The sequence below is a fragment of the Staurois parvus genome, unplaced genomic scaffold (genome assembly GCF_062004578.1).
Source record: "Staurois parvus isolate SC_StPar_1 unplaced genomic scaffold, SC_StPar_1.0 ptg000081l, whole genome shotgun sequence".
In the NCBI taxonomy this organism is placed as follows: Eukaryota; Metazoa; Chordata; class Amphibia; order Anura; family Ranidae; genus Staurois; species Staurois parvus.
This window is the reverse complement of record NW_028317877.1, coordinates 14,724,488-14,742,659: the sequence shown is the minus strand read 5'-3', so window position 1 is coordinate 14,742,659 and position 18,172 is coordinate 14,724,488. Positions and strand designations below refer to the sequence as shown.

At 40.3% G+C, this 18,172-nt stretch overlaps 1 protein-coding gene across 1 annotated transcript in view; it reads left to right on the top strand.

The window, feature by feature from the left end:
• The window catches only part of GALNT2 (polypeptide N-acetylgalactosaminyltransferase 2), a 177,950-nt gene that overhangs the window by 92,245 nt on the left and 67,533 nt on the right, over window positions 1–18,172 (top strand). Inside the window, exons 4-6 of the mRNA XM_089669800.1 lie at window positions 5,611–5,709; window positions 9,047–9,114; window positions 11,807–11,872. Coding sequence (XP_089525926.1) covers window positions 5,611–5,709; window positions 9,047–9,114; window positions 11,807–11,872 — 233 coding nt within the window. The remainder of the gene's footprint in view (window positions 1–5,610; window positions 5,710–9,046; window positions 9,115–11,806; window positions 11,873–18,172) is intronic.

Below are 18,172 nucleotides of genomic sequence, written 5' to 3'. Positions count from 1 at the left end.
CATTTATTTGTGTCTTTAGGAGGAATTGTGCCCCATCATTTGTGTGATTGGGAGGAATTCTGCCCCATTGTTGGTATCTATGGATAAAATAGTGCCCCAAGGGCCAGATGAAGGCAAGCAAAGGGCCGCATCTGTTGTCCCCCAGGCCGCAGTTTGGAGACCACTGGTTTAGATCAAAGCATATTTATGTGTTTTAGTATGGCCCAGTCAAAGTCCAGACCTAAATCCAATTAAGAATCTGTGGCAAGACTTGAAAATTGCTGTTCAGACACTCTCCATCCAATCTGACAGAGCTTGATATCTATTTTGCAAAGAAGAATGGGCAAAAATTTCATGCTCCTAAATGTGCACAGCTTGTACAGACATACCCAAAAAGACTTGCAACTGTAATTGCAGCAAAAGGTAGTTCTAGAAAGTATTGACTCAGGGAGGCTGAATACAAATGCACGCTACACTTTTCAGATATTTATTTGTAAAAAATTTTGAAAACCATTTAACATTTTCCTTCTACTTCACAATTTTATGTGCCACTTTGTGTTGGTCTGTCACGTAAAATCCCAAGAAACTGCATATATGTTTTTGGTTGTAACATGACAAAAAAAGAGGAAAATTTCAAATGGTATCATTTATGGAATAATTTTTTTATACCTCGCCTCACCCCTTCAGTCTCAGCCCAAATTACCTGCCTACTGAACGACATATCAGACCCCCCCCCCCACCCTCTCCATCACGACCAATAACGCCACCATTAGTCCCACCCCACAAGCCAAAGTCCTAGGTGTCACTCTAGACTCAAACCTGTCATTCCTACCCCATGTCCAATCGCTGGCAAATTCATGCAGGCTCCACCTCCGCAACATCTCCAAAATACGTACGTTCCTAACACCTGACACTACTAAACTCATTCACTCCCTTATTATCTCACGACTTGACTACTGCAACTCCCTCCTCACCGGCCTACCTCATCACAGACTATCCCCGCTTCAGTCTATCCTGAACTCAGCGGCCAGACTCATCCACCCCCCTCTGTCATTCCCTCCATTGGCTTCCGATTGCCCAATGCATTAAATTCAAACTTCTAACATTGACGTACAAAGCTATTGATAACACTGCCCCAAACTACCTCACTGACCTGATATCCAAATACCACCCAACCCGTACTCTTCGCTCCTCACAAGACCTCCTACTTTCTAGCTCCCTGGTCTCCCCCTCCTATGCCCGACTACAGGACTTCTCCAGGACTTGACTTCCCCCATCCTCTGGAACTCACTACCCCAATCCATCAGACTGTCACCTACCCTCCTCACCTTTAGGCGCACCCTGAAAACCCATCTCTTCAGGGAAGCCTACCCCACCCTCACCTAACAGCCGATCTCCTCCACTCCTCCTACCACTCCATCCCCCCCACAGCCATGTCCTCCCGTACTACTATCCCCTCCCTCCTAGATTGTAAGCTCAAAAGAGCAGGGCACTCGAACCCCTTGTGTATTGTTTTGTTACTGTATTGTCTCATGTACATTCCCCTACTATATTGTACAGTACTGAGCAAACTTTTTGGCGCTATATAAACACTGTATAATAATTTTTTTCAAGGCACTGTGTGTGTGTGTGTGTGTGTGTGTGTGTGTGTGTGTGTGTGTGTACAAGTGAAACTCAAAAAATTAGAATATCGTGCAAAAGTTCATTTATTTCAGTAATGCAACTTAAAAGGTGAAACTAATATATGAGATAGACTCATTACATGCAAAGCAAGATAGTTCAAGCCGTGATTTGTCATAATTGTGATGATTATGGCTTACAGCTTATGAAAACCCCAAATCGACAATCTCAGAAAATTTGAATATTGTGAAAAGGTGCAATATTCTAGGCTCAAAGTGTCCCACTGTAATCCGCTAATTAAGCCAGAACACCTGCAAAGGGTTCCTGAGCCTTTAAATGGTCTCTCAGTCTGGTTCAGTAGGAATCACAATCATGGGAAACACTGCTGACCTGACAGTTGTGCAGAAAACCATCATTGACACCCTCCATAAGGAGGGAAGGACTCAAAAGGTAATTGCAAAAGAAGTTGGATGTTCCCAAAGTATCAAAGCACATTAATAGAAAGTTATGCAGAAGGGAAAAGTGTGGAAGAAAAAGGTGCACAAACAGCAGGGATGACCGCAGCCTGAAGAGGATTGTCAGGAAAAGGCCATTCAAAAGTGTTGAGGATTTTCACAAGGAGTGGACTGAGGCTGGAGTCAGTGCATCAAGAGCCACCACACACAGACAGACCCTGGACATGGGCTTCAAATGTCATATTCCTCTTGTCAAGCCGCTCCTGGACAACAAACGTCAGAAGCGTCTTACCTGGGCTAAAGAAAAACAGACCTGGTCTGTTGCTCAGTGGTCCAAAGTCCTCTTTTCTGATGAGAGCAACTTTTGCAACTCATTTGGAAACCAAGGACCCAGAGTATGGAGGAAGAATGGAGAGTACACACTGGAAGATGCTTGAAGTCCAGTGTGAAGTTTCTACAGTCTGTGTTGTGTGGGAGCCATGTCATCTGCTGGTGTTGGTCCACTGTGCTTCATTTAGTCCAGGGTCAACGCAGCCATCTACCAGGAGATTTTGGAGCACTTCATGCTTCCATCCGCAGACGAGCTTTATGGGGATGCTGACTTCATTTTCCAGCATGACTTGGCACCTGCCCACTCTGCCAAAAGCACCAAAACCTGACCGTGGGATTACTGTGCTTGATTGGCCAGCAAACTCGCCTGACCTGAACCCCATAGAGAATCTATGGGGCATTGCCAAGAGAAAGATGAGTGACATGAGACCGAATAATGCAGAAGAGCTGAAGGCCGCTATTGAGGCATCATGGTCTTCCATAACACCTCAGCAGTGCCACAGGCTGATAGCTTCCATGCCACGCCACATTGAGGCAGTAATTGCTGCAAAAGGGGCCCAAACCAAGTACTGAGTACATATGCATGCTTATACTTTTCAGAGGTCCGATATTGTTCTATGTACAATCCTTGTTTTATTGATTGCATGTAATATTCTAATTTTCTGAGATTGTGGATTTGGGGTTTTCATGAGCTGTAAGTCATAATCATCACAATTATGACAAATCACAGCTTGAACTATCTTGCTTTGCCTGTAATGAGTCTATCTCATATATTAGTTTCTCCTTTTTAAGTGTTATTATTGAAATAAATGAACTTTTGCACGATATTCTAATTTTTAGAGTTTCACTTGTATGTATCCCAACCACGGCGCCACCTACCTGGAGTTTGCATGTTCTCCCTGTGCCTGCGTGGGTTTCCTACGGGTACTCCAGTTTCCTCCCACACTCCAAAGACATGCTGGTAGGTGAATTGAATTCTGTCTAAATTGTCCCTTGTATGTGTATGTATGAATGTGAGTTAGGGACCTTAGATTGTACGCTCCTTGAGGGTTAGGGACTGATGTGAATGTTCAATATATATGTAAATATATATGTAAAGCGCTGTGTAAATTGACGGCGCTATATAAGTACCTGAAATAAATAAATGTGTGTGTGTGTGTGTATATATATATATAAATAATAAAATATTGTGAGGGATTAGCCCAGTAGCAGGTTGTGCTTGACCCCCTGGATGGGTCATAACACCGTGAAAGAGGCTCAGCACGACAGCAGGATCTTGGTGAAAAGTTGTGCTTTATTTACAAGTCTGGTGAACACACGGTGCATATAGTCAAAACAGCAAAAAAAAAAATACAAACAGAAAATAGATTGTAAGCTCCACGGAGCAGGGCCCTCAAATCTCTCTTGTATTGAACTGTATTGTTGCTGTATTGTCTCCTGTTATATTGTAAAGCACTGAGTAAACTGTTGGCGCTGTATAAATCCCTATAATAATAATAAAATAAAGCCTTGCCACACTGGGTGTCATGCAGACTGCTTCTACAATCATTTTGTGAAAGAATGGGTTGCTCTCAGGAGCTCAGTGGATTCAAGCGTGGTACCGTGATAGGTTGCCACCTGTGCAATAAGTCCATCCATGAAATTTCCTTGCTACTAAATATTCCACGGTCAACTGTTAGTGGTATTATAACAAAGTGGAAGCAACTGGGAACAGTAACTCAGCCACAAAGTAGGAGACCACGTAAAATGACAGAGTGAGGTCAGTGCCTGCTGAAGTGCTCAGAAGTCGCCAACTATCTGCAGAGTCAATAGCTAAAGACCTCCAAACTTCATGTGGCCTTCAAATGGACATTTGGGGTTGGCAGTTGCCAGGAGAACAGTACTTGCCTGACTGCATTGTACCAAGTGTAAAGTTTGGTGGAGGTAGATTATGATGTGGTGTTGTCTTTCAGGGGTTGGGCTTAGCCCTTAAGTTCCAGTAAAGTGAAACTCTTAAGGCATGAGCATACCAAGACATTTTGGAGAATTTCTTTGTGGGAACAGTTTGGGGATGGCCCCTTCCTGTTCCAACACAACTGCGCACCAGTACGCAAAGCAAGGTCCATAATGACATGGATGAGTGAGTTTGGGGTGGAGGAACTTAACTGCCCTGCACAGACTCCTGACCTCAACCCGATAGAACACCTTTTGGATGAATTAAAGTAGAGACTGCAAGCCAGGCCTTCTCATCCAACATCAGTGCGTGACCTCACAATAAATACTTCTGGAAGAAGATGTGTATGTGTGTGTGTGTGTGTGTGTGTGTGTGTGTGCATATATGTATGTGTGTGTGTGTGTGTGTGTGTGTGTGTGTGTGTCATAAAGTATTTAGGCCCCCTTCACTTGTTTCAATTCTGTTATGTTGCAGCCTGATAATACAGTTGTTCACATTCTCTGCACAGCAGATGTTAACCCCTTCCTGCACAGTGTCAGTATATTGTCTGTGCTTTTTATTAGCACTTATCACTGTATTGGTGTCATTGGGATGACAGTGGCAGTTCCCACCCAGTGTCAGAATCCCTGCTGCAGTCCCGCTGTAAGTCGCTGATAGCTGCCATTGATGGTATGAAAAAAAAAAATTAAAATCCAGTATATATACCGCCATTTGTAGCTGCTATAACTTTCATGTAAACAAATTGATTTACATGTATTGGGATTTTTGTAGCCGAAAACATTTTCACCTAAATCTATGACGAAATTTGATTTTAAAATTTTTTTACTGGATATTTTATAGCAAAAAGACAGACAAGAAATGTAGTTTCTTTTTTTCCAAAATTGTCTGTCTTTTTTTTGTTTTCTAGCACAAAAAATAAAAACCGCATAGGTGATCAAATACCACGGAAATAAAGCTCTATTTGTGGGGGGAAAGAAGTTACATAAATTACATTTATGTACAGTGTTGCATGAACGCACAATTGTCAGTTAAAGTAACACAGCGTCGTATCGCAAAAAATTTCCTGGTCAGGAAGCGGGGGGGGTAAATCCTCTGGAGGGCAAGTGGTTAAAACATGATGTATTTAGGCTTCCATGTGCAAGAGGCCTTACAGACTCAACAGCTATGAATCTCTGAAAGTTATTCTAAAGTGTAAGCACTATGCATTTTGGATATAGATTGCATTCCTTCCTGTTTTCTCTGTTTTTGTTAATACTTACTAATGCAGAATATCGTTGGGTTAATATTTTATAGATGCCGAAGAAAGCACTGGAAAACAGATTTACCATCCACAAGTGTTGTCATAACATTTCATAATGAGGCCAGGTCTGCCTTACTCCGCACTGTTGTAAGGTGAGTGAGCTATTTTTTATGTTGCTAATTTTTAGAATTGGTCTGTCTTCGAAAACCTGATTTTCAAGTAAGCTTGAGATTTATTTCCCACTACAATGAAAACATTTTCTTTTGGTTCTTGTACCAGCAAGCTGCACCACCACAGTGGGCTAGCGGCTGCCAGTTTGCTTTTGCGTTAAACACCCCAAGGTGTGCAGTACAGAGGTGTAGCTTGAAACTTGTGGGTCCTGATGCAAAAGTTGACCTGACCCCCCCCTTTCACAGTTTCCACTGCACGGCAAGATACTCCAAGTGGCTACACTTTACATTGCCTTGAAAAAGTAGTCCTATTCCTTGAAATTTTACACATTTTGTAATGTTGCAACCAGACACGTTAATGTATTTTATTGGGCTTTTATGTAATAGACCAAAACAAAGTGGCACATAATTGTGAAGTGGAAGGAAAATGATAAATGGATTTATACATTTTTTACAAATATCTGAAAAATTGTGGCGTGCATTTGTATTCAGCCCCCCTGAGTCAATACTTTGAAGAACCACCTTTCATTGCAATCTCAGCTGCAAGTATATTTGGAAATAATCAACCAAAACCTGTGCCAAAATTTAAATCACCAACCAATGCTGCTGCTCTTGTTGACTAATCAAACAAAAATGTGTAAAAAAGAAAAAAAAGCTAAAAAATTTAATATAAATAAACATAAATAATAATAGTGTCTAAATCTAAACACAGCAAGTATATTTGGATATGTCTCTACCAACTTTGCACATCTATATCTATATAGGCTGCTTTTTTCTTCCTGCTTCTACTGCCAGTGCTGCAGTATTAGAAATGTTTAATACAAGGACATTTTTTTTCTTATGGTGGACATCAATGTTGGTGGTTGTTGGCCTTTAGTTGGGGCTGGACATACACTGCATTCAATATACTGTGTTTGTTTTTTTTACTTAATTGTTAGAATTGTAGTATTGATTGGTCTACCCATACAAAGTTTTTACTGTTTGGTTAAGTAAGCAAAACATTTCAATTAACCACACTATTATAAATAATGCAAATATGAAAAAAGACTGCAGAGGTGGTATAACATAAGAAAAACCTAGCACTACGGTTTAGATTTAGTATTCAGCCTGCATGATCAATTTACCCCAAATTATATTTTAGCATTAACTGGAGCATGGTGAAATTAGTCACCCTGTTATTTGTGCCTTGAGGTGGAGAGGCTTTCCTGCCATTGTTCTGACTCTGTTTTTGTTGGGTTTGTGAAGGTTCCCATAGAAGTATGATTGTCCCCGCTACTTCTTTTGCATTCTCCACCATACACTTAAATAGGAACACTGCAGACCTGTTGGTCAAGGGCATTGCATATCCTTCTGGTGTACAAACTGGCTTGGGAGCTCTGTGTACTGGAGGAGCCATCCTACTGCTTGCTTGGATACTGGTATCCATGCATTTTCCTGATGAAATAGCCAAAGAACTATGGAAGTATAAAAACTTGCTTTCACCAATGCGTCATAAAGATTCTACATGAATAAACGTGACACATACACTCCAAGGGTATACTGGATTTGTAAACCGCATATAAATAAATTGATCATGCAGCAAGTAGAATGGTCCACAGTTGGAACACATACCTGGGATCTCCAGCACAGGGATCTCACCCCAGAAGTATACGGGACTGCTAAAAAAAAAAACAAAAAAAAAAAAAAACTGAGATAAGAATTTCAAGTGATCTGACCTTTTAAATAGGTTTATTCACAATACAGTTGGAGATCTGCTGCAATAATTATCAAAACTGGTAAAGAATATATTTGTGATATGCTTGAATGACTGTTCAAAACATACACTTTCATCAAAATAAAATGAAGCAGAGTCGGGAAAGATTAAAACCCCCTGCCAGTTTGTTTGCAGTCTGTACCAGCAGGGAATGTTTCCTTCACTTCCTGTCCCACAAACACAACAGGAAGTTAGAGGGAATCTCCCAAAGTGAAGGGAATTCCCTTCTTAGACCATCGTCCCCAGAACAGGTGTGCTCGCTGGAAGATTTCACTTCACCTCATTTGTGCTGCATATCGGTGCAGCTCAATGCAAATGGTGTGAATGATCCCTTATTTAAAACAGGGATCCAGCACAAATATGCAGATAAGTGTGTGTATTTTTATTGACCGGTTTACTTTAGAGTCCAATTTAACTAAGGTGTGCAATTACTTGGGGTACCAATAGACGTTGCAATCTGACCATACAATTTCTGTATAGTCAACTTCAGGTCTACCAAAACTAGGCAATATGATGACCTACCTAAAGTATCCAATCAAATGATATCCAATGAGGCAGGCCCTTATACTACAAGCTTATTGAGTTTGTATGAACAGATTGTAGCGTATGTTGAGAGCTTTACAGTTTTTTTTTTTTTTTTTTTTTTTTTTTTTTTTTTTATTCCTGCTGACTGGAAAGCTTGCATTCTCTAGTATTCCTTATTTTGCTTTTATAAGTAACATTTTCACTTCTAATTCTCTAACAACACTATTATTGCTATGACCATGTAAACAAGGTTGAACATTTTCTGTAGTTACTTTCTGTATTTCTCTATTATACAGGATTTATATAGCGGCAACAGTTTGCTCAGCTCTTCACAATATAAAGGGAGACAATACAGCAACAACACAGTTCAATACAAGTGGGTTAGGAGGGCCCTGCTCCTTGGAGCTTACAGTTGAAGAGGGAGGGGCTGGTAGTACAAAAGGTAATAACTGTGGAGGATGAACTGATAGGAGTGTTAGAAGATTCAGTTATTAGCTGAAGGCAGGACAGGCTTCCCTGAAGAGAGGTTTTCAGAGATCACCTAAAAGTGGGCAGAGTAGGCGATAGTGGGATAGATTGGGGTTGAGAGTTCCAGAGGATGGGGGAGGCTTTGGAGAAGTCTTGGAGACGAGCATGGGAGGAGATGACATAGGAGCTAGAGAGCAGGAGGTCATGGGAGGAGCGAAGAGGACAGTTTTGGGTGATATTTGGAGACAAGATTGGTGATGTAGTTGGGGCAGAGTTGTAAATGGCTTTATATGTTATTGTTAATGTTTTGAATCTTATTCATTGGGCATTGGGAAGCCAGTGGAGGGATTAGCAGAGAGGGATGGCAGATATGGAATGGTTGGTAAGGTGGAGGAGTCTGGCAGCAGCATTAATGATAGACTGAAGAGGGGATAGCCTGTGATGAGGTAGGCCAATGAGGAGGGAGTTACAATAGTCAAGGCAAGAGATACTATAGGAAGAACATGTGTGGTTATGATTTATTTATTTTTTTCTATAAACCCTGTAAAATAAAACATTTTCTTTTTATTTCAGTGTGTTAAAAAAAAGTCCTCTTCATCTTATAAAGGAAATTATACTAGTTGATGATTACAGTGATAGTGGTGAGTTGACACTTTTTTTTTTTTTTTTTGTCATCATCTGCTTTCTATGTTATTAAATTCCTAGTTTCTAAATTTTAAAGGCAGAGCTGCTAGGTCATTAAAAAAGTGCTTTTTCACCTTTTCAGAAATAATAAAAAAAAAAAAAAAAATAATGGTCAAATACCCTACCCCCCACCCCCCCCCCTTCTCCTCAGTCCCCCGCTGCACTTACCTGAACTTGGCTGATAATGCCTACGCAGCCTCTGTAGCAGTCCTGAGACTTGAAATCCCTGCTCTTCTTCCCCTCCTTTTTTGTAGGACTTCTTGGACTGATCAAAGCAATTCTGAGTGGTCAAAGCAGTCGTGCCGACACTGACCAATCAGAATAGCTCTGATCCTTCTCAGAAGCTCTACAGAGAAAAGGGAAGAAGAGTGGGAAGAAGCAGCTGTGTGGTCCACTGACGGCTCATCGTCCATGGAGGCAAGTATATCCGTAACCAAGCGATGGGCGGGAAAGGTGTATGGTGGTCACCATTTTTAATTTTTTTTTTTTTTTTTTTCTGAAATGCTGAACTAATCTCTTTAAATATACATTTTTAATATTTTGTGTCTGTTTTTTGTGAAGCTAAAAAATGCTGATAGGCAAGTTAGTCACTTTCCTAAATGAAATGTCAAGAATAATCAATTATTCATTTTGTCCAGTGTTCACACACTCAATAGCCAAGTTCTCCTTTTTTTTTTTTTTTTTTTTTTAAAAGCGGAGTTCCACCCAAAAGGGGAAGCTCTGCTTGTCTGCCTCCTCCCCCCTCCACTGCCACATTTGGCACTTTAGGGGAGAAGCGCATACCTGGTTCGGGCCCCTCTCTTTCCCCCTGCAGTCTTCTGGGACACTTTACAAGTCCAGACTATTGGACCATTCCGAGAGGTGCAGGGCATCTCGCACATGCGCAGTGGGCACCCAGCTGTGAAGCCGCATGCTGTCACATCTGGGTTCCCACAGTTGAGATGCCAGTGCCAAGGGGGGAAGAGGGAGAGAAGGGACAGCTTGGGTGAGCACATCACTGGACCCTGGGACAGGTGAGTGTGTTTATTAAAAGTCAGTAGCTACAGTTTTTTGTAGCTGCTGACTTTTAATAAACTTGAAAACGACTGGAACTTTGTTTTAATGTCAATATCCTAAACCCAAGAATATGATAACTGTAATGACAATTGTAAACCAATCCTTTTTAAGGTAGTTTTACTATTTTCACTTTCTGCATTGTGTGGCTAAAAACTAGCCTTTAACAGTGTGCCATTAACACATTTTAACTGCTTTCTGTCTGGACATTATAGAACTTTAAATGATTACCAGGAATTTTTTCCTGTTTGTATGGACATTACCAGACCTCCCAACTACCCCTATTTTTTGAGGACATGTATCCATGTTTTGGCTGCTCACCAGAGTTGATATTTCATACATTATCTCCAAATCTTATTGTTATTGATTCTGTTGATGATTTCAGTCTCCAACCACAAAATCAGAAAATCCATTTATTTGAAGAGATTTTAATTATTCTTAATTCAGCCCAAACCCACCTGAACAAGTCTACCAGGAAGCTGTCACTGTACCTAGGCAGCTGCAGCTGTAAAATTCACTGCCCCACAGCTGCATCCCCATGGTATTTGTGTGGCAGCAGGGAATGCCCCAGCCGCAGATGATTGGCCCAGACAGGTGATAATATGCTTTCAATCTGTTGTAGGGCCTTATGAGGTTTAAAGTGATTTGTAAATATTTTTTTTTTAATTACAAACATATTATATGTGTCTGCTTATTTGTGCAGGCTTGATCCTGAGCCAGGCTGCGTGAATCTGTTGACACACACAGCTCAGCCCCATCCCTCCCCGCTCCCTCTTCACATGACTTGATTGACAGGAGCAGGAGCCAAGGACTCCCGCTGCTGCCTCCATGTCCAGTGGGGAGAGAGAGAATAGTGCCGCTGCTCGTGGGCACAGCACTTGATTGAGATCGGGCTTTGGTAAATATTTATGGGGGCTGGGTTGGAGCTATCCATGGAGGGTTTTTTACCTTGAGGATTTCTGCATTCTTTGCATTAAGCCTTTGCAATCACTTTGTTTGCTGTACAGGACGTCAACTGCTGCATTGCCCTGATGTTGGGGTACTGTATGGCCACAAGTTTTTTGGACACATGATCATCACACCTTCGTGAACTTTTCACAAGATTTTGGAGTGTAACCGTGAAAATGTGTGCCCACTTTGAAATAAATTGAGGTCAGGTACTGATGAAAGATAAGAAGACTTGGTTTGCAGTTGGCATTACAATTAATCCCAAAGGCATTTAGGTAGGGTTGGGGTCTGGGCCTATGTATACAGGCAGCTCGATTTCCTCCCCAACCAAACTTCTCAAACCATGTCTTTATGGGACTGGCAATATATACAGGGGCCCAGTCATGTTGGAGCAGAAAAAGCTTTAACAGGGCCAGAAGTGCACAGGTGTCTGTCTGTATACTGTAGCATCAGCAGCACCCTTCACTAGAAATACCCAAACTCAATAGCTTAACGAGGTGCCCACATACATTGACCACATGGTGGGTGTGATGGTCTGGATCCACAAACTTTTGGCCATCTAGTATATCTCCTAATGGTTTGCCCATTGAGTAATAATTGGTGCACACTTTCTAGAAGTTTACAATTTTGCTGTGTTTTATTTTTAAGCTGAAGATGGTGCTCTGCTTGGGAGGATAGAGAAAGTTCGGGTCCTTAGGAATGACCGCAGAGAAGGTATGTTCGTTATATAACATCGTAAATAACATAGACCTAATCATTGGTTAAAGTATAATTTCCTCTTGTCTGCTGCACTTTAACATAAAAAATTGAAATGTTTCTGAAATGCGTAAAGTAGTTGTAAAACCCTAATTTGTTGGCCTTTTAATTTACCAAAGCATTATATATTATAAAAATAATTTTTTTTGTTTTAATACTTTTTTCACCATCTGTTGTGAACTAGAAGGACACAGGCATAGATTGTTGTCACCGTTTAACAGGAAGTTCCTGCACAAGGTTTTTCTTAATTTTAATATATCATTTAATTTTTTTTTTTGAACGTTTCAGATTTAAAAGCATTGACTTTTGAAACTACTTTAATGTGTTTTAAAGTTTGAGATTTTAGTGATTGGGTTTTGTACTGATTTTAGCCAAAGCTCTCTGCTGGTAGAAGACCTAGAGAAAAAAGCCCTGACAAGCTACTTTTCTGCTGTATGAGTATGTTTTATTTTGCTTAAAAAAAAAAAAGTCTAGTTTTGACAATCAAAGCTTGTTTTGGACAGCTTCTTGTTCTGTAATTTTCAGGCAACATGCTGCAGTTACAGAGAGGCTATGCATCCATGAATCCGCTTGTCTACTTTGTGTGATTAATTTCTTCTTAGCTGCTGTGAAATGGTTTGCAGTATTCATTGCTGGCAGTGCTGAAGCTCACAGTCATAAAAGAATTGTAAAGCACACTGACCAGAATAGATCATAGTATGGAATTGTATTGGTCAGTCCTCACAGAACTGGTGTTTCTGTTGTTGGAAAATGCTGAAGAGTTTACGTACCAAATACTTTTTTTCTTTTATTGCTTACTGCTTCTGTTGATGAGTAAGGATGAACACAGTTTGGCCAGAACTTGGGTTAGGACCGAACCCGGAGAGAAGTTGTGACTCCTGCCCACTACCACCCAGTCAACAGTGGTCAGGACATTCCCTGCCCTGCTGCAGCTGCATGTACAAAAATGGGTGAGATTGCTGATAACATCTTTGACTTAGGTCTTTCTTTGAGTTTGTACCTGCTGTAGTCATTGGGAGAGTATTCCACGGTTGTGGAGAATGCAGCAGGAAGAGCCGGAGCACCTAAAACCCCAATGTCTGCAGAGATGAAAAATAAGGCAGGGATATCTTGGTGTTGTAGTGTCAAAAACCTACTGAGAGAGTTTTAAGTTCCACCTACTGTATAACTAAAATACCATTTTGGATGAATCAACCCTTTTACATGTCTTTTTATTTTGTCTGGATCTCTCCTGTTTGAATTGGCAGTTTTGCTTTCAACTCTCAGCCATTCCTGATTGCTAATATTTCTAAACAGGTATATGAAAATGAACTAATATCCTAAAGAGAAGTGGGAACCAGGGTTTTTATTTTATTTAATTTAAGAAACCATATTACAGTTGCCTGAGTACACAAGGCTGATGAATGCTGGTTGCTGAGGTTACTTAATGCCATTTATTTTCGTTCATTATTCTCAGACTCCCATACTGGAATTGGTCATTTAAAGTTTGAGTTTATTTAATCTGTCATGGGACTCTTTATCAACAAATGTCACCTGGAATCTTCTCACCTACTCCTCCTTTTTCGTGTTACTTGGGCATAGCAGTGGCTTTTTATGATTGATGACCCATATCTAAAGTGCCAGCATTGCTTCCAATGTGACAAATACTTCATGTCAACCTTGGAATGGCAATTTATATAATAAAGGCCAGAGTGAACACAGTTACTTGCTGTAACCGTGTGCAGCCAAGGTAAGCATGCATGCAGTGTGTGATGTGGCGGAGATATACCGTTATACTCTGGTTACATCGGGTACGACTTGGCATATGATTTGCAAATCGCCTACCATGCCAAGCCACACCCTATTGTCCGCTATAGCGGTCATATCGGTGCACTTCTGACTTGGTTGGAGCTGCACCGATTTCCAAAAATCGTGCATGCATTACTTTTGTTGTGATTTGCATGGACATCTGTGTCAGATGTCTTGCGAATTGCAACTGGAATCGGCAAGTCACCGATTTTGAAATCATGCAACTTCACTGTAAGTCTCACGATTTCAAAATCTGCTTTGATGTGACCAGGGGCTTAAACTAGGACAACTAGGTCTAGGGCTGCTACATTCTGATGCAGTGCCAGCTTTATCTAACAATAGCTCTGGCACATTACAGTCTTCCCCCCTCTGACAATAACTATAGAATATCAGCATGTTAGGGACACTGTAATCCCATGTCCAAATGCTCCTTCTTCCTTCTCAATCTGACACTTGTCAGCTGCAGGACCATGACTTCTCTATGCTGTAAGAGATGGACGCAGCTACCATAATGAAGCAAACCAAGGAAATGTTTGGCACCTCCTGTTAAATAATTATGGTTTAAAATTGTTCTGATTGTAGGGCAATAGTCTGTTCTGTAATTTGATTGGTAATTGAATCATTAGGTGTTCTTGCATGGCAAGACCACTTACTGTTATCTCACATATATATTCTTATTATTATAGCCAAATTTACCACCCTAACTCCTCCCACAGTTTTTACACTACATAGACAGTAATATACCGGAACGTGCGGATTGTTCCCGATTGATGTGCTATTACTTTGTGGAACGTTTCGCCGAATGGTTCACGAAATATCAGCGTTTTTGTGGTGAAATTGGTCCCATAGGAATGAATGGCGGAATGTTCAAAACTAGAGTGGGAGCTGAAAAATCAGGACATGATTTCTAAACTGCCATCACTCCTTCATTTTCAAGCCCACCTACACAAATCTTATATCAAAACGTTCAGCTATCCCTGCTACCACTAAAAATGTCCACGACTAAGCCATATTCCCGATAGTTTTCACAATATGACCATTTGTTTGCAACTCATGCCGTCCATTGACATTCATTGAAACTCCACTCTAGCCACCTCAAATTTGAAGGGCAATATCTAAACTGCGACTGTGCCTTCATTTTTAATATTTCAGAGACATACTATGCATCAAAATGTAGGTCTGGGTCTTGTGATTCTCACAATATAAAGGTCTTTGGTGTAGGATTTATAATTTTTAAACTACAACCGTTTTGAAGATGGCAACCGCCAGTGAAGTGAGCAAGTTGGAGCACTTTGTTTTTAACCGCTCTTCTCTGCCCTTGCTGTAGAATGAGTTGCCATAGGAACCCAGGTGTGTGAGCAGGCAGCAGAGTGACAAAAGCTAGAGTGTGAGTTGTAGACTACTAGTGGAGGCAAGAACACTTCACACAATTTCCCCAGAAATTGTAGCGTTTCTAGTTAAAATATGTCAGTTAAAAGAAAGAGATTTGTTCTGTAACTTTTGGACAGTTGCTTAACCATGTATCTTTCATCGACCTGTCAAACTCCCCTTTTATAGGTATTCAACATTTTTGTATGCCCCTAAACACCCTTTAGGTTGGCCTTTGTGTCCATGCACACATAGGTGTTGATAGGTGTTTGGTGGCAGAAATCTGAGCGCATCAAAATCTCGTTTAGGAGAGGAGCATTTGGGTAGAAAAGTGTAAATGCACATAAATGCAGTGGAGCATTCATTCATATCAATGGCCAGAATAAATTATTATGAGAAATGAATAGAATGAGCTCCCAAACGCTTGACATGCTGGAACATGGCTAAAGTTGCTTTAGGCGCATTTTTAACGCTGCTTATTTCATGTCAGCAGAAAGGCATTCAGAAGACCCTAATGTGCTTTTCTTTACTCATTTTACAGCAAGGATATGCCTTTTCTTGTGCCATTTGATAGGTGGACAGAAAGTGTGCATACATGGGATAAGTCTAAACATTGTACTCTTTTTATATATACTTCTAGGAGCCTTTGAAAAAATTTCCAGCATAAGTTACAGGGGATAATTAATGTTTCAGTGATTATTGTCTGCAGCCTCCTGGCACTGAGTACATCCTACTGTACTTCTAAAATCTTGGAGACAGCTTTGCTCATTGATCACCCATCTCCCATCAGTACCCTGTAATGGTGGTCTGGAACAGCTTGTTTACAGTAATGATGGGTGCAAGCGCATAGCCAGGTCATGCTGCAGGAATAGGAATTTATGCTCCAAAAAGCTAACCCCCACCTTGTCATTTTTTTTGTTGGCGGTCTTGGAGACAAGTAAAGAAATATATGATTTAGTAAAGGTGATGTTTTACCTGATCGGGTATATAAAGTGATAATTACTTTAAGATCATTCCCAAGCCATTATTGCATTGGGATATGGTAAGTAGTGTTTATATACCATTACCAAAGAAAATCAATTATTATTTTCCTCAAATGTGTTGGTGGAAATATCGTGGCCATATCATAATCACATATGGTGTAAATTATTATTATTATTATTATACATTTTTTATAAAGCGCCAACAGTTCGCTCAGCGCTGTACACTACAAAGGGAGACAGAACATGCGACAGTACCATAACAATACAATGTGATACATGAGGGGTTCGAGGGCCCTGCTCCTTCGAGCTTACAATCTAGGAGTAAATGTAAACCAATGACCTGTTAATGGATCACAGTATTTAAATTCATAATGTGACAGGCTATACTAATCACCTTTTTCCAGCATTGACCTATTTAACTCAGAGTTGGACTATTCTGAAGATATTTAACATTTGTATTCTTCGGGCTTTCACAGAAGCCAGACTTGTACTAACTAGACACTGGAAAAGCTCCCAGTAATTAAATATCTTGGAAGCAGTTCTTGTTCCCAAGTGCCAGTGTGCAGTGGAACAATTATATTCCAATTCACAAAATGCACGCTCTTTATTTTCCACAATTATCTATTTTATTATGGTCTTGGTATACTATTTAAAATCTAATTTCCCTTAGAGCAATTAGTTGCTACGAGAGTACCTGGTGGCTGATGTCATACAGAGAACATTGATGTGTACAGTATTGTCTCCCCACTCTCTTTTCAGCCTTGTCAACACTTCAACTGGGCAATTAGCAATGCAGACCTTCCACCTTCTGACCATGTGTCCCCTTTCATAAGCTAATGTGCAAATAGACAGAAAAACTGCTCTTTTGCAAAAAAAAAGCCAAATACACAAAAAAACAGCAAACAGGCTGAGATATTTTTCATATTAACAATTCGTGTAAATAAACAATGTTTTCCTAATGCACCAGTAATTTTCAGTGGTAACAAAAATGTCCCAAAACCAATTAATGTGATTAACACAAAAGTCCACAATATGTGTAAGTAGATGAAAATCTTCCACCCATAAATCCTAAAATGAGTGCCACAACAGACCAGGAACCTCCACCAGGTGGACAGAAATGCAAGTTACGAAACCAATATGACCCCCTAAATTTAGAAAAGTCATAAAAGGCATGTATCAAAAGGATCCACACTGACAACATCTCCTCAGTTCCTCTTCAGAGTCTCAAGATATCCTGGTAAATCCAATGTCTTCACCTTCAGCCATGAATGTTCAGAAATAAAAACGAGCAAATTCTCTGCATAGCGTAAAACCCAACAAAACCTTTTTTATTAAAAACTAAATATCACTTACAAACATCAATAGGGTAATCGCGCTTTAGGAAACCGCTCCGGACAGTATACAAACAGAATCGTGAGTCCAGAGCCATTTCTTAAAGCGCTATTACCTGGTTTTTATTTATGAGCATTCATGGCTAAAGGCTGGAGGTGAGGACATTGGATTTAACGGGATATATTGAGAGTCTGAGGAGGACGTGGGTAGATGTGGTCAGTGTGGATCATTTTGACATAAGCCTTTTATGACTTCACTAAATTTAGGGGGTCATTTTTGTTTGGTAAGCCTGCATTTCTTTCCATCTGGTGGAGGTTCCTGATCTATCATGGCACTCATTTCAGGATTTATGGGTGGAAGATTTTTATCTACTTCTACTTACACATGTTGTGGACTTTTAAGTAGATAAAAATCTTCCACCCATAAATCCTGAAATGAGTGCTATTGATGTTTGTAAGTGATATTTAGTTTTTAATAAAAAAGTTTTGTTGGGTTTTATGCTATGCAGAGAATCTGCTCTTGTTTTTATTTCTGAACATTCATGGCTGAAGGTGAAGACATTGGATTTACTAGGATATCTTGAGACTCTGAAGAGGAACTGAGGAGATGTTGCCAGTGTGGATCCTTTTGATACATGCCTTTTATGAATTTTCTAAATTTTAGGGGGTCATATTTGTGTCGTAACTTGCATTTCTGTCCACCTGGTGTAAGTTGCTGGTCTATTGTGGCACTCATTTTAGGATTTATGGGTGGAAGATTTTCATCTACTTACACATGTTGTGGACTT